Genomic DNA, 14,634 nt, shown 5'->3' with positions numbered 1-14,634 from the left:
GAATAAAATGCCTATTCTACAATAGATCAAGAATTTTTTCGTATTTTTATTGAAAGTCAATTTTCTAACCCTGTCCCTTCGTTTCCTCATGACTTGCATCATCCCACACAACGTGACGCAAAGACAGAGGGCAGTGGACCAAAAGGCAGCCTTTTTTGGTGTTGTGAGATGTGAAAATGCTTACTCACTCCTGTCACATCTTAGTTACTCCATGATACCCCCCTCCATCAACAACCCCCCCTCTCTGCCCTCCAGACAGACCCAGTCAGCACTCCACACTGATGGGTCTCATGACACAAGCTCCAGACACTGCTTACCTGGACCCAGTCACTTTGAGTGGGACAGACTAGTAGTGCTGTATGACAGACTAGTGGTGTTGTAGGTCTAGTGGTGGTGTAGGACTAGTGGTGATGTAGGTCTAGTGGTTGTGTAGGGACTAGTGGTGGTGTAGGTCTAGTGGTGGTGTAGGTCTAGTGGGTGGTGTAGGACTAGTGGTGATGTAGGACTAGTGGTGATGTAGGTCTAGTGGTGGTGTAGGTCTAGTGGTGGTGTAGGTCTAGTGGTGGTGTAGGACAGACAAGAGGTGGGTGTAGGACTAGTGGTGGTGTAGGACAGACTAGAGGAGGTGTAGGTCTAGTGGTGGTGTAGGACAGACTAGTGATGGTGTAGGACTAGTGGTGGTGTAGGTATAATGGTGGTGTAGGTCTAGTGGTGGTGTAGGACAGACTAGTGGTGGTGTAGGGACTAGTGGTTGTGTAGGACAGACTAGTGATGGTGTAGGACTAGTGGTTGTGTAGGTATAATGGTGGTGTAGGACTAGTGGTGGTGTAGGACAGACTAGTGATGGTGTAGGACTAGTGGTTGTGTAGGACAGACTAGTGATGGTGTAGGACTAGTGGTGGTGTAGGTATAATGGTGGTGTAGGACTAGTGGTGGTGTAGGACAGACTAGTGATGGTGTAGGACAGACTAGTGATGGTGTAAGACTAGTGATGGTTGGTAGGACTAGTGTTGTGTAGGTAGGACAGGTTAGTGCGTCCTGTATGAATTAGACTTAAAGTAAAGAAGCTTTATCAAAATAATGTGAATACATGATCTGTATATCACAACAGAGATACACAGTTACAAAGCCTGTGTGTATACGTTTAGTTTTGTGCTCCTGACATTCTGCTGTTAAATTGGAAAAACAAGCGTTCGTTCTTATCATGTTTCTTCTGTGTAGCTATACCTCCCCCTGGTGGGCAGGAGATCGCCTGCGTCATGACGCAGCATTAAACAGAGACCTGTCAGAAAAGGGAAACTCAGGGATTTTGGGGCCAAGTAAAGAGTATGCAACATCATTCCTTGTCCTCCCCGCTTGACCCATCAGAACGGTTCATCTACAGGGCTTTGTTTGTAATACTTTTAGTTTGTAATTGATACTGGTCATCTAAGTGTTCAGTTTCAGGTGCACAGTCAAAACTAAATGAATTTGATTTGGTTTAATGAAAGTTTTTATTCACATTGTTAACAGTACAGTTCTTCATGTTTGTATTTTGGTATGTGTGTGTATTAGCGTACTTTTTCTTCTTCTTCAGAAAGCGAGTGTTTGTATTGGTGTGTTAGTCACAGAAGTTACATGATTAGCTATACAATATATCTTCAATACTTTTTGTACAAATCCCTATATTTTACGTAAGAGAGACAAAACCAAAAAGATAAAATCGACTAAAAGCAGAGGTACATTCTTGGCAGCAGATAGATACACACTGAACAGAAATATTGAGAAAACAGGGAAACAATCAGCACTCACTAACAAGTAGTCTCACAAACTATTCAACTAGTCTACCAACCTAACTCACATCCCATAATCTCTTCTCCTATTTGCTCCTCTCCCCTCCTCTCCCCTCCTCTCCCCTCCTCTCCCCTCCTCTCCCCTCTTCTCCTCTCCTCTCCCCTCTTCTCCCCTCCTCTCCCCTCTTCTCCTCTCCCCTCTTCTCTTCTCCTCTCCGCCTACATCACTTTACTCCTGGATGTTGAGGATCTGTGCAGACAGTCCGTGGTGCCAGTTCTTCAGCTTGGCAAAGCGAGGACCCTTCACCTCTGACTCAAACTTCTCCCTAAAGAGAGACCAGACAAGCAGCAGGTCAGACAGTCAACTACACCACTCACACCACACTGTGGATATCAAACACACACACACACACACACACACACCACACTGTGGATATCAAACACACACACACACACACATCACACTGTGGATATCAAACACACACACACACACACACACACCACACTGTGGATATCACAAACACACACACACACACACCACACTGTGGATATCACAAACACACACACACACACACTGTGGATATCAAACACACACACACACACACACCACACTGTGGATATCACAAACACACACACACACACACACACACACACACACACACTGTGGATATCACACACACACACACCACACTGTGGATATCACACACACACAAACACACCACACTGTGGATATCAAACACACACACACACACACACCACACTGTGGATATCACAAACACACACACACACACACACACACACTGTGGATATCACACACACACACACACACACACCTCACTGTGGATATCACACACACACAAACACACCACACTGTGGATATCACACACACACACACACACACACACACACACACACACACACACACACACACACACACACACACACCACACTGTGGATATCACACTCACACACCACACTGTGGATATCACACACACTCATAGCATGGATATAACACACACGTCTGTGGATACATGTATATCTCATTTCCATTTCCTCCTGTCCCAAAACATTCCTCCTCACCTCGACCTCTGCAAGGCCTCCTCGTCTGGGTCTTGTACTGCATGAAGGGAGAAGAAAGAAGAGCGAGAGGAGAAGGGAGGGGGGGGGGATACACAGGTTACACTCAAAGACGAGAGCTTGGTTCCAAGCCAGACAGAGAGGTTGCAGGTGAAGGTGGGGTACTGACAGTATTCAGTGCCGGTGATGTGAGCCAGGATCCTGAAGCTCTTGGACTGCAGGTTGGCAGCACGATGTGTCCACTCAGACATGTCCTGGTTCCTCTCGTTGGGCTGGAGCACAGCCTGGTACACGGGGGACGCGCTGTCCACCACACACTCTTTGACAGGCAGGGAGCCACTGGAGGAGGGAGTCACACTTAGCAACCACTCCACTCACGAATGTGTGTGTGTGTGTGGGGGGGGGGCATGGATGTATGGGGTGTGTGCCAGTATGCTTGTGTGAGTGAGTGTGTGAATGAGTGTGTGAGTGGGTGAGTGTGTGTGTGTGTGGGTGTGTGAGTGTGTGAGTGAATGAGAGAGTGTGAGTGAGTGAATGAGCGAGAGAGCGAGAGCGAGAGAGAGAGAGAGAGAGAGAGAGAGAGAGAGAGAGAGAGAGAGAGAGAGAGAGAGAGAGAGAGAGAGAGAGAGAGAGAGAGAGAGAGAGAGAGAGAGAGAGAGAGAAAGAGAGAGAAAGTGAGTTAATGAGTGTGTGTGAGTGAGTGAGCGTGTGTGGGGGTGAGTGAGTGGGTGAATGAGTGAATGAGAAAGTGTGAGTGAGTGAGTATGTGCATGAGTGAATGAGGGAGTAAATGTCCACCAGGACATTCAAATGCATGCCTGCACGCTTCCTTCAGCTGGAGTGATATTGCATATCTGTGTGACTGCTCTCCAAACACAGTGCTTGATTAATGGTTCAGAGAGAAGAGTTTAACGGGTGACAGGCTACTCAGAACATTCCCATGTCAGAAGAACCAATCAAATTCTGATTAGAATCAGTAAGACCCTGGTTCTGGTGTTAGGTACAACCCACCATCATGCCAACAAAGTTTACCATCACCAATCTCCATCATGCCTTCCAGATTGTATGAGAAGAACACAGTGTGAATAGCAAACACTTCCAAGATGGCTCCCGAGAACACTGACTGGTTAAACAAACTCTGTCCCCATCAGAGACTCATTACGGTGTTAGACTACTGCTCACGGCCTTCACTGTCCTAACAGTGGGGGCCAAGAACCTGTTCTGTTGTGGACACACATGAAACACGCCGACAGAAGGACATGTGGCCTTCAGGATGCACCAGTCCCATGACATCACACGGGACCGTTAGTTTGAGACAGACTGAAGGAGCCCTGCAGACAGTTTAGGAAGACACACATCTTGTCGTTCCAGATGTGTGGGCCTTGAGTGGGCGGTACTTACGCTAGGGGAGAACCTGCTGGGGCTTCCTCTCTGGGGTCACATGATCAAACAGGAAGTGGGTGTGGGGAAGGAGGTTTAGATGACACAGGTGTTGGTGGTTGGGTTGATGGTGGATGGAGTGACCGGAGCGAGGAGTGACAGAGGAGAGATGGCAGTGACACAGATGACAAGTTGAAATCCAGAAACACAACACCGGTGAGGACCGGAGAGAACCTCCCAGTCTTTCATCACCGTGAGACGATCACATGACCTGCTCCTACACTGTCAAGCTTCACACCTGAGAGACCCCCATTCTGTGGAATAAAAACCTGGGCCGCTGCTCAATACAGGAGAGGATTCAATGTTCAGGTGAGGCATGGGCTGAGCTGACCCGGGCTAGGGGTTAGTGTGTGTGTGTGTGTGTGTGAGGAGAAGGGGATGAGCGTGTGGACAGCTGAGAGTGTGGTGAGGCGGAGGGCAGTGCAGGTGAGCGTGGACTCACCCGTCATGCCCCTTCCCCTGGGACTGTCCTGCGATGGCATCCATGATGGCGTCCTGAGAGTACATGCTGATTGGTGTGTTATACTGGGCGTGAACAATGGTGGCCTTGCCCCCAGGGCCCCTCACCTCGATGGGCTTGTGGGTGGAGAGAGCGGAGTCCTTCAGGGCGATGGGGTTGAAGCTAGGAACGTACTCCGTACTGGGGTTAGAAAGTGAGGGGTCAGGGTTCGGGTCAGGCGTTAGAATAGGTGGAAGGGGCCCAAGGCACCAGGATTGTGGTTGTGGGATGAGACGACCGGAGGAAAACACAGGGAGGGAGAGAGTAGAAAGGGATGGAGAGGGAGCATGTCAGGCTGGTGGAAGTACAACTCTCTATCGCCACCTACTGTTCTCCTGCTAGAATCACACAGGTATTCAGCGTTATACTTCCACTAAGCAATATAACAATCCTACACTGACACATTCCATCACGCTTGCCAATCATTAGTATTCACTGTAAACTGCAAACTGTTGCTGGTACACAACCAAGGATCATCCCCAGTTTAGTTTAGGTCAGACGCTAGAGACACACACCACACACACACACACATACGGATACACATACTTCAGCATCAGATAGATTTAATGTTACAAACTTGCGTGGACAAATGACCCATGTAGGTTCAGACTTCACAGTAGACACGGGGTGCATTGACATGAACCCATGAACACAACAAATGTACAACCGTTATTGGTGTTATAATCATGGGAATCATACACAAAGACTGCAAGCTGAGGTCACACATCCGAACCAGAGACAAACACCTTGTCTGGATTCCTACTGATGGCTAGAACACCACAGTAACTAATGGAACAGTGTTCACAGGCTGGGCGGGCATGATGCCATACATTTAACTATGAACACACACGCAGACACACACACAGAGACACACTCAGAGCTCATGCACATTGTGCACACTCAGGTGGTACTGACTTTGCGGCCGTGTTTGCAATGACCTGAGAGAGAGAGGGGGAGGGATAGAGAGTGGTGGAGAGAGAGAGTAACAGAGAGAGAGAGAGGGGGAAAGAGAGACACCGAGAGACATTCAGAGAGATAGAGACACAGAGACAGAAAGAAAGAGAGATAAAGAGATCGAGGGACAGAGAAAAAGACAGAGAGAAAAGATTACATGGTAATAAATCCTGAAGGTTGTGTATGTGAGCCAGGATGCAGTGTATGTCCTGCAGGTAAGAATAGCAGCTGGGTCTTATCCCACTGACAATTCCCAGAATTCCCTGCAACAGGGCCCACACTGACTGACAGGGGCAGGCGCTCCTCAGTCACATGACCGGGGTGGGGGCGACACGTGTTACACACACATGAACACAAACAGACACACATACCCACAAACATGTGCTTATGCTATTGGCACATACGCAGAGCTACAGCACTTATGTGCACACTCATCCATCAATAGGGATGAGGGTAATCTGAGTGTGCACGGGCTCTTTCCCAGGATGGAGAGGGGGCGTTGGGGGGGGGGGCGGGAGGAGGATGGGGAGGTGAGGGAGAGGAAGGGGGAGTCAGGAGAAGGTGAGGGAGCGGTAGGGGTGAGGCGGGGGAGTGGGGGGGTGAGGCGGGGGAGTGGGGGGGGGGGAGTGGTACATTTCCCCCCCGGGGGGAACAGCTGCTCCTGTGTGTGTGCTAGGGTTAGGGCCGGCCCCTGCTCGTACCCGAGGACGCTGGCGTGACAACACACACGTTTAACTGTCAGCTGGTCACCCCGTCCCCAGCCACGCTGACAGACTGACAGATGAGCCGCTCACCTAGGCAGCCCAGGACATCGCTCAGCTCCCAGCCAGCTCTCCTGACCTACACCAGACCTAACCAGGCACCACAACACTGCTCTTGTTGTGAATCCATCGACAGCCATGTCCCTCAGAGTGTCCACAAGCAAGGTCCTCCAGTCCATAACCTCCACAGAGGAACACCTCCACCCTATTAAAGCACCCAGAGGAGCTACAAGCAGGTGTGTATCTTCATGAAGAGCGTGATGGTCCGTGTGTGTTTAGCAGCTCCTCTGAGGATTCGGTACGCGCCCCTCTCCATGTGACCCCTGGGGCTGGCCAGGTGTGTCCCTCACGCTCACAATAGAGGGGGGCGCACATGCACGTGCCACAGGACTGTGTTCTGGGATGATGACGAAATGTTCTGAGAATTCTTCATCACGGTCCTGTTAATGTGAACACACACACACAAGAGGAGGGGCAGGTGGGGGTAAGAGGTGTGAGTGCCAGTGCAACCCCCCCCCCCTCCACCTAAAACACACATTTGTCAAGTGTGTTCCACTCCATCACAGAAGCCAGTTAAGTTCCCAGTTAGAGAGCGTGTGAGGCCTGCTAAACTGTGTTGGATGGGGTCTTCATTTGGAGGTTGTGGTGAGGGGCTGTGGGGCACACCGATACACATTTTCATTCCCTATTGGTTACTTTGTTTTGAGGACTTTCCCTTTCATCACCAACCTTAAGAAAGACAGTCCACTGGCCGCCGCCCCCTCCCCCAGCATGCCTTGCAGCAGGGCCATCTCTCTGAGAGTCTGGGCCGAATAGAGGCCAGCGGGGGAGTTGTACTGCCCCCACTGGCCTGGAGCAGAGACCGCTGGAGGAGAGACCGCTGGAGGAGAGACCGCTGGAGGAGAGACCGCGGGGGGCTTGGGGGCGGGGGGGAAGCGATGCACAGACTCCTCTGGGAGCAGGTTGGTTTTGGAGGGTTTTTTAGCCAATCGGATTCCAAACTTCACAGGTGCCTCCATTTCTTCTTCTTTATCAACATTCACCTCTCCCTCCTTCACAGGAAGAGTGGGAGAGTCAGACAGACAGGCGAAAGAGGAACAGAAAAGGGCCGAGGTGTTGAGAAAAGGGACAGAAGGAGAGAGAGAGACAGAGAGAGTGAGAGACAGAGAGAGACAGAGAGAGATTTGCCGAATTTGATTCCACTCTGTGTCAGTAGTTTGTGTGTGAATGGGACACAGGGTAGACTATGCTTGGGTTTGAGGGCTTGACAGGGGGAGACAAGGGGGACAGGTGGGGCAGAATCTCGGTGCCTAGTTGACCCGGCGTCAGACCCATCCTGGAGAGCAGCCTAAAGGCGGTTCTACAGTAGCTGTACATTTATGCATTTAGCAGACGCTTTGATCGAAAGCGACTTCCAAGAGAGAGCTTTACAATAGTGCATATGTCACTGATCATTACAACGAGATAGTCCACTCTAGTGTACGAAGACACTAGAGGGCACTAGAGTACAATCGTTGGCCCCTACGTTCGTCCTTTGGGGGAACTGGGGGTATGTGCTTACCTTCTGGTGGGGGATGACAGACATGGGAGACTCCATTCTTGGAATTCCTGTTGAAAGGTTAGGACGTCTAGATCTGAAAGGAAATTTGACAACAGTGTATTTTTTACACGTTGAGTGCGAGTGACGTTTGATCTGCATACAGCCTTTCACAGTGAAGCAATGGTGCCACAAGAATGTTGGACTGGTTACTTGTGCATGGTGAGCACCAGTTTGTTGGTGGCAATCTTGATCTTGTTCTGGGCCTCCAGGTGTGTCATCCCATCGGTGCTGATGCCGTCGATGGAGGAGATGATGTCGCCCTGAGTCAGGCTGCCCCCTGCTGCCTTGCTCCCTGGAGTTATCTGGGGGTGAGAGGCAGGGGGAGAGAAGGTGAGGGCATGTTTATACTGGAGACAGGGACACTCTCTCGCACACACACATACACACACATACACACACACATGAGGGGGGATCTGCATGGTCCTTATACAGGGGTGAGGTAGTGAGGTATGAGCTGAGCAGGTAAGCAAGGGCACAACATGGGTCCCTTGGGTGGGGGATGGGGGAGGTGGGGGAGGTGGTGGTTAGGGGTGCTGGGGGGGGGGGGGGGCTATGTTCCTTGGCCCAGTGCTGGAGGAGCGGATCCACTCCAACTATCCCACCAAGCCAGCAGAACCTGAGTCCCGGTTGTTTCCTGGCAGGGGGAACGGAGACTAGCCGGAGACTAGCCGGAGTCTAGCCGGAGTCTAGCCGGAGACTAGCCGGAGACTAGCCGGGGCCTGTTCGTGCCGCGCGTGGCTCGTCAGGAGGAGGGGGGCGGAGAGGAATGGGAGTGGGATTCAGAACAAACACAATCAGCTGTTTCAACTGCACTGCCTTTCTCCCATCTCTCTTGTGGTAAAGCAAAGCTGAAGGGGCAAAGTTATGATCTGGGCAGGATACTCCTTGTTGCTGATGATGAGAAACTTGTTGGGTTTGGAGGAGGAACTGGAACCGTCCCTCAGAGCTGGGGCTGATGGGGTCCTGTGTGGTTAGTGGACAGGGCTGGAGCCAGGTGGAGAGGTCATGTTTAGGTTGCTCAAAGGAACATGTAGGTATGTGCAGGGGTATGGATGAAGTATGTACTGTAGGCACAGCTAGCTAGGGCGCTGTACTGTAGCCAGTGCTAGCTGGGGCCGGGGCATGGGCATGGGGCCGAGAGGTATACAGTCTAGGCTTACATGCAGCTCGTTAAAGAGTTAAAAATAAAGACTGCTTCACTCTTGTTGACCCCACTCAACCCCCCCCCCCCCCCCACCCCCCTCTTCACCTGCTACTGTCACTCTATAAGGACTTCCCTCTGTCTGTCTTCACACTTGTCTCTCTTTACATCACCCTTTGCCCTTTTTGATTACACTTTACATTAGTGTTACGCCGCTACTTATAGTGTTATGCTACTGTTACAGTGTTATCAGAAGTACTGTGTACATGAAACATGTATTATATACTTTTGTCAATTACATTGTAAATCATGTCATTGTAAATGAGCAATATGTGTGATAATATATGCATACATCCCTGTATAGGCCTTAGATATCCCTTGGGGATCAGTGAAGAACCAAATACTACCACAACTAGTAAACCAAACAATGCTTGGCAGTACATATGTATTTCAGTTAAGTAATCACAAGTTCCTGTTACACAGTACTTCCTTATGCAATTATGTTTCAAGGGCACCACATTGGGAAGTGTTATAGCCCTTTTTCCTCTGCTCCCCTCTCCTCTTCCTCCTTTCCTCTCTCGACCTCCCCTCTCCTCTCCCTCCTTTCCTCTCTCGACCTCCCCTCTCCTCTCCCTCCTTTCCTCTCTCGACCTCCCCTCTCCTCCTTCTTCAGCCATTTCTTCTCATCATAAGCATTTTTTATTCTGTTTATCTGTCAATCCCTCTCACTTTGTATCAGTGATCTGAAGACCTGTGTGTGCACCTGTTTGGAGCGGGGCATTCATCTTGCCTTTGAAAGAGCAATGTTTTCTCATTCCACTTCACCACCCTCAGCCTGCAACATGTTGATCAAACTAGACCATACACACACACGCACACACATACATACTTCTCTATCATTCATACCCAAGATCAATCACTGAATATTCACAACTGACATTAAACACATAAAAAACGAAACAAACATTAATCCTGGCTGGAGATGAAAGACATTCAATTATGTCTGTCAAGTACTGATACCGTCTACAGATGCACGGTATAATGTTCACAAGTCAATGAAAACATTACTTCTGTTATATAAAAAGAAAAATTGGAGGGCTTTGTTCCATAAAAACACAGATCATAACCTAAGTCTTGTTTGTGCTTTGTAAATGATCTCCTTTCACCAGCAAAGAAATACCCTTCAATGACACAGCAGCATGTAGTGGTCGCCTAATTTTGCAGTCTGTTGTCAATACCTTAAACCATTTCACATGGTAAAACACAATTTGCAGTTAATTATGGACAATCATGCGATGATTCGAGATTACAGTTTTTATCGCTTGACAGCCATATTACATAAACTTTCAATTATGCAATACATGCATGGTTTCATGTATACATGTAGTTATATAATTATATTTATATGTATTGCAACGATCCACGGTAAGTTATCAAACTGTTACGGCCCCTACAGTTCAATACGCACACATAAACCTATTTATTACCATATGCCGTCATTTTATTGGACATGCTATTTTTCTCCGGCAGAAATGTACTAGCGGAGAGCTGGGAAGCGCTTCCTCCCTGTGCTTCATCAGCTGTTGACCGCTAGCTAGTCTAGCTAGTAGCTCAAACAATATTTTTGTATTCTCTCGGTTTATTTAAGTTATTAGCTAACCATTAACAGACATTTTCAACTCTCTGGCTAGCTGGCTGACAAGGAGAAACAGTGACGACACCGGCGCCTTTCTGAAGAGTTCAGAGATTTTCAACTAGCAACCGCCGCTCAAAAAAGTGGTAGGGCTCAGAGGGCTCAAGACATTGGCATACGCCCTCTCCTCAATAGAAACAATTGAAAATAAATACTTAATGGACACTCATCCTAAAGGATCTCTATAAAAGCAGTCCATTTATAAATGCAGTCCATTTACCATCCTATGATAATACTGACAACTTTGGTCACTATGATCGTGATTTTAAATTTTATACCATTTCATATCTAATAGTTCATAAACTTGCAGAATTGAGACACCTTAGCAGTATCCTGAGAGCTTCTCAGTGTTCCATATCAAGGTAGATATAACCATCTTCTTGTGTCTGACTTGAATAAGAATGTGAAGAGTTCTCTTAGTTTATAAGCTGCCTGACAAGCCACGTTGTGCCCCCTGCTCCAGCTAAACACCTGCCCAACACAACATTACTGGAAATGGATCAGTGTTTGTCTGCCCACTAAAGCTATGGATCAGACAACAATAAACATGTCTGGAGTCACGAGTGACTAGCACTGACATATGGACTCATCCCATAGAAATTAAGGTACTCTGCACACACACACCTGTGCTTGCACAGGCATACAGGTATGAACACTCATGCTGACGGGAACACTCAGAATGTGTGTACTCAGAATAGACAGTACAAAGATGACCTGAGTCAGTCTTACACACGTGCTAACACACATACCCAGCCCTGTGTGGTAGCCTGGGACTCCATACATACATACATCCATACTGAATTATTTGGAAGGTTATAAATATTGTGTTTCCACAGATAGTGTTCCCTACCATCCCTCCCCCCCGACTCCCTGTGTCCTCTGCTGCCCCCTTCCAGCACAACTCCTCTCCTCTCTCCCCCTGCCCCCTCCTCTCTCCCCCTGCCCCCTCCTCTCTCCCCCTGCCCCCTCCTCTATCCCCCTGCCCCCTCCTCTCTCCCCCTGCCCCCTCCTCTCTCCCCCTGCCCCCTCCTCTCTCCCCCTGCCCCCTCCTCTCTCCCCCAGACCCCATCCTCTGTCCCCCTCCAGATCTCCCCCAGACCCCCTCCCCATCTCCCCCAAACTGCTATTTCCAGAGACACTGTAAAGTCATCATCAGATGGAGGCTATGCCAGAGGTGACAACAATACCCCTTTAACCCTGACAGGGCTTCCAGCAGCAGAGGGCTGGAGGGAGGCAGGACAGGAGAGGAATGGGGAGGTAAAGGTGTAACGCAGTACTCTCTGCCCCATTCTACAACACTCAGGAGGTCAGTCCATCCCCGTCTGTCAGTCACTGCACATTACATAACCCCTGCTCATCTAACACACACACACACACTACTAGCTGTACACACACAAAAACACACACACACACACATCAACACTCGTACAGACACTCCAACACCCGTACACACCAACACACACACTAATACCTGTACACACACCAACACATGCATACCAATACCCGTACACACAGGCACACACACTAACATCAGTACATGAACCCACACCAACACACATAGACACGCACTCACACCAATACCCTTATACACACACACCACATATACACACATGTACACACATGTACACACAGATACAAAGTAGGCATGCACATGCACAAATATACTTATAGAGTAAGGTTAAAGTGAGTTTTTGAGGATGTAGAATAGAAGAGCAGTTCGAAGGCAGTGTACTCACCCTGGAGATGGTGAGGGGCATATTGAAGTCTTTTCCCCCTTGTAGTCTGAATCCCCACGGAGCAGGGCCGCTCAGAGTCACTGTGTATGTACTCATCTTTAGCTTTAGACAAAAAAACACAGCAATATTCCTCCTTTATCTCCTTCTCTCGTTATTCCCCTCTGCTCTGCTGTGAGTCGTTGACTCGCTGTCTCCCGCTGGCCTGTTAACGCAGGCTGTTGCTCTCTGCTGCTCTCTCTCCAGACGTTTTCCCCGTTCGTCTTTCTCTCTCTTCACCCAGCGGTGGGGACAAGCACCTGGGGTAGGGAGGGGGGGCTGTGGAGCCTGGTGAACACACATACACACACGTAAGAGAGAACAACATACACAAGCCCCACACACACACACACACACAAACACACTCAGACCAGCACACCCACACACACCTCTTTGTCCTCACCAGGAGAACAAAACTTTGTCACGAACCCTGAAACTCCCCAATGTTTGCCTGCCTCTCTTACCTCAGAACGCGAAACAACCCAGAGTAAAAACCTGAAATCCAGTGTGAATAAGGTGTGTAATTTGTGTTAAAGTGTGTGGGTGGGGAGGTCTTGCCTGAAGGGTGCAGGATGAGCGACAGACAGCCTAAGAATAGCAGAGCCCCTGGGCCTTTTAAGGGCTGGAACAGGAGCCATGGAAGGCCTCCCATGATGCACACAGCCAATATAGACTGCTCTTACTGCAACACATTCTCTCTCTTTCTTTCTCTCTCTCTCTCACACACTCTCCACCCCTCTTTTCATACCTCTGTCCTCAGCACTTAGCTTTTTCTGCTTTTTTCAACTACGTCATAATCACCTCCTGAGTCTCCAGACTCCTGTCTCTCTCCCCTATCCCCCCCTCTCTCTCTCCCCATCTCGCTCCCCCCTTTTATACTTCTTTATCTCTCTATTCCTCTCTTTCTCTGTCTCTCTCTTTCACTCTCTAACTGGTCTCTCCAACAGATCTTAGAAGGGAAACAAATGACTCTGTTCTGATTCTCAGAAACACCTCCCCAGAAATAATCTCTCGTTAATGTGTGTGTGTGGTTGATAGAGCGAGAGATTCTCATGATGTAAATAAACAGCAGTGCAGATCATTTACATGTTCAGGAATTACAAGCTGTTGGTGTGAGCCTGGTTTTGCTGTGATGGTGCAGTAAAACATCATCTATCAGTGCAGAAGTCGTGTACCTGCATATATAGGCTGAATCAAGGCTTATCTCTGACACATTTACATTTACATTTAGTCATTTAGCAGACGCTCTTATCCAGAGCGACTTACAGTAAGTACAGGGACATTCTCCCCGAGGCAAGTAGGGTGAAGTGCCTTGCCCAAGGATACAACGTCAATTGTCACGGCCGGGAATCGAACTGGCAACCTTCTGATTACTAGCCCGCTTCCCTAACCGCTCAGCCACCTGACACCTCCGCATTGCGAAATAATAAGCACACACACTCATTTTATCATTAGGCATTTGGTCTGAATGATGGAGGTTTACACTTAGTGAGTATGCGCACACGCCACACAGACACACTGAAATGTCTCTTTTCCCAACAAGCTAGGACAGTATATCACACAGCCCACCGGAGCTTAAACAAAGAATGACATGCCCTCTTTCTTTCTCTCTCTTGCTCTCTCTCTCTCTCTCTCTCTCTCTCTCTCTCTCTCTCTCTCTCTCTCCACACACACACACACGCACACACACACACACACACACACACACACACACTGTGCTCTGGGGACACCTGAGTGACCAGTCACCCAGTACAGCAGAATGATCTCATAGAGTTATCTGAGAGAGGGATGGAAAACATTTCTGCACTAATACCATGTCATCAAAGAGAGAGAGGGAGAGAGGGAGAGAGAGACAGTAACAGTGTACTGTGACAGTGGAGGCTAGAAAGGAACATGTGTCATCAGCATCATCTAAATGTGCACAG

At 48.9% G+C, this 14,634-nt stretch overlaps 1 protein-coding gene across 6 annotated transcripts; it reads right to left on the bottom strand.

Moving 5' to 3' along the window:
• Positions 1-1,469: 1,469 nt before the first annotated feature.
• ldb3b (LIM domain binding 3b) lies at positions 1,470-13,340 on the bottom strand. Of its 6 annotated transcripts, none has more exons than XM_062475432.1 (10): positions 13,174-13,340; positions 12,674-12,997; positions 8,254-8,405; positions 8,065-8,137; positions 7,233-7,555; positions 4,732-4,929; positions 4,251-4,280; positions 3,019-3,188; positions 2,853-2,889; positions 1,470-2,098 (listed from the first exon to the last, which is right to left on the bottom strand). In XM_062475432.1, exons 2-10 carry the CDS (start codon positions 12,767-12,769, stop codon positions 2,002-2,004), a joined length of 1,176 nt encoding a protein of 391 aa, XP_062331416.1. In that variant the 5' UTR covers positions 12,770-12,997; positions 13,174-13,340; the 3' UTR covers positions 1,470-2,001. The 6 variants fall into 6 exon arrangements, with proteins under 6 accessions (XP_062331416.1, XP_062331420.1, XP_062331417.1 ...); XM_062475436.1 differs by lacking the exon at positions 7,233-7,555 and adding an exon at positions 5,704-5,726; XM_062475433.1 differs by lacking the exon at positions 4,251-4,280.
• Between the last annotated feature and the right edge of the window lie 1,294 nt (positions 13,341-14,634).

Source organism: Osmerus eperlanus, chromosome 12 (genome assembly GCF_963692335.1).
Source record: "Osmerus eperlanus chromosome 12, fOsmEpe2.1, whole genome shotgun sequence".
Lineage (NCBI taxonomy): Eukaryota > Metazoa > Chordata > Actinopteri > Osmeriformes > Osmeridae > Osmerus > Osmerus eperlanus.
This window is presented reverse-complemented; position numbering and strand designations above follow the sequence as displayed.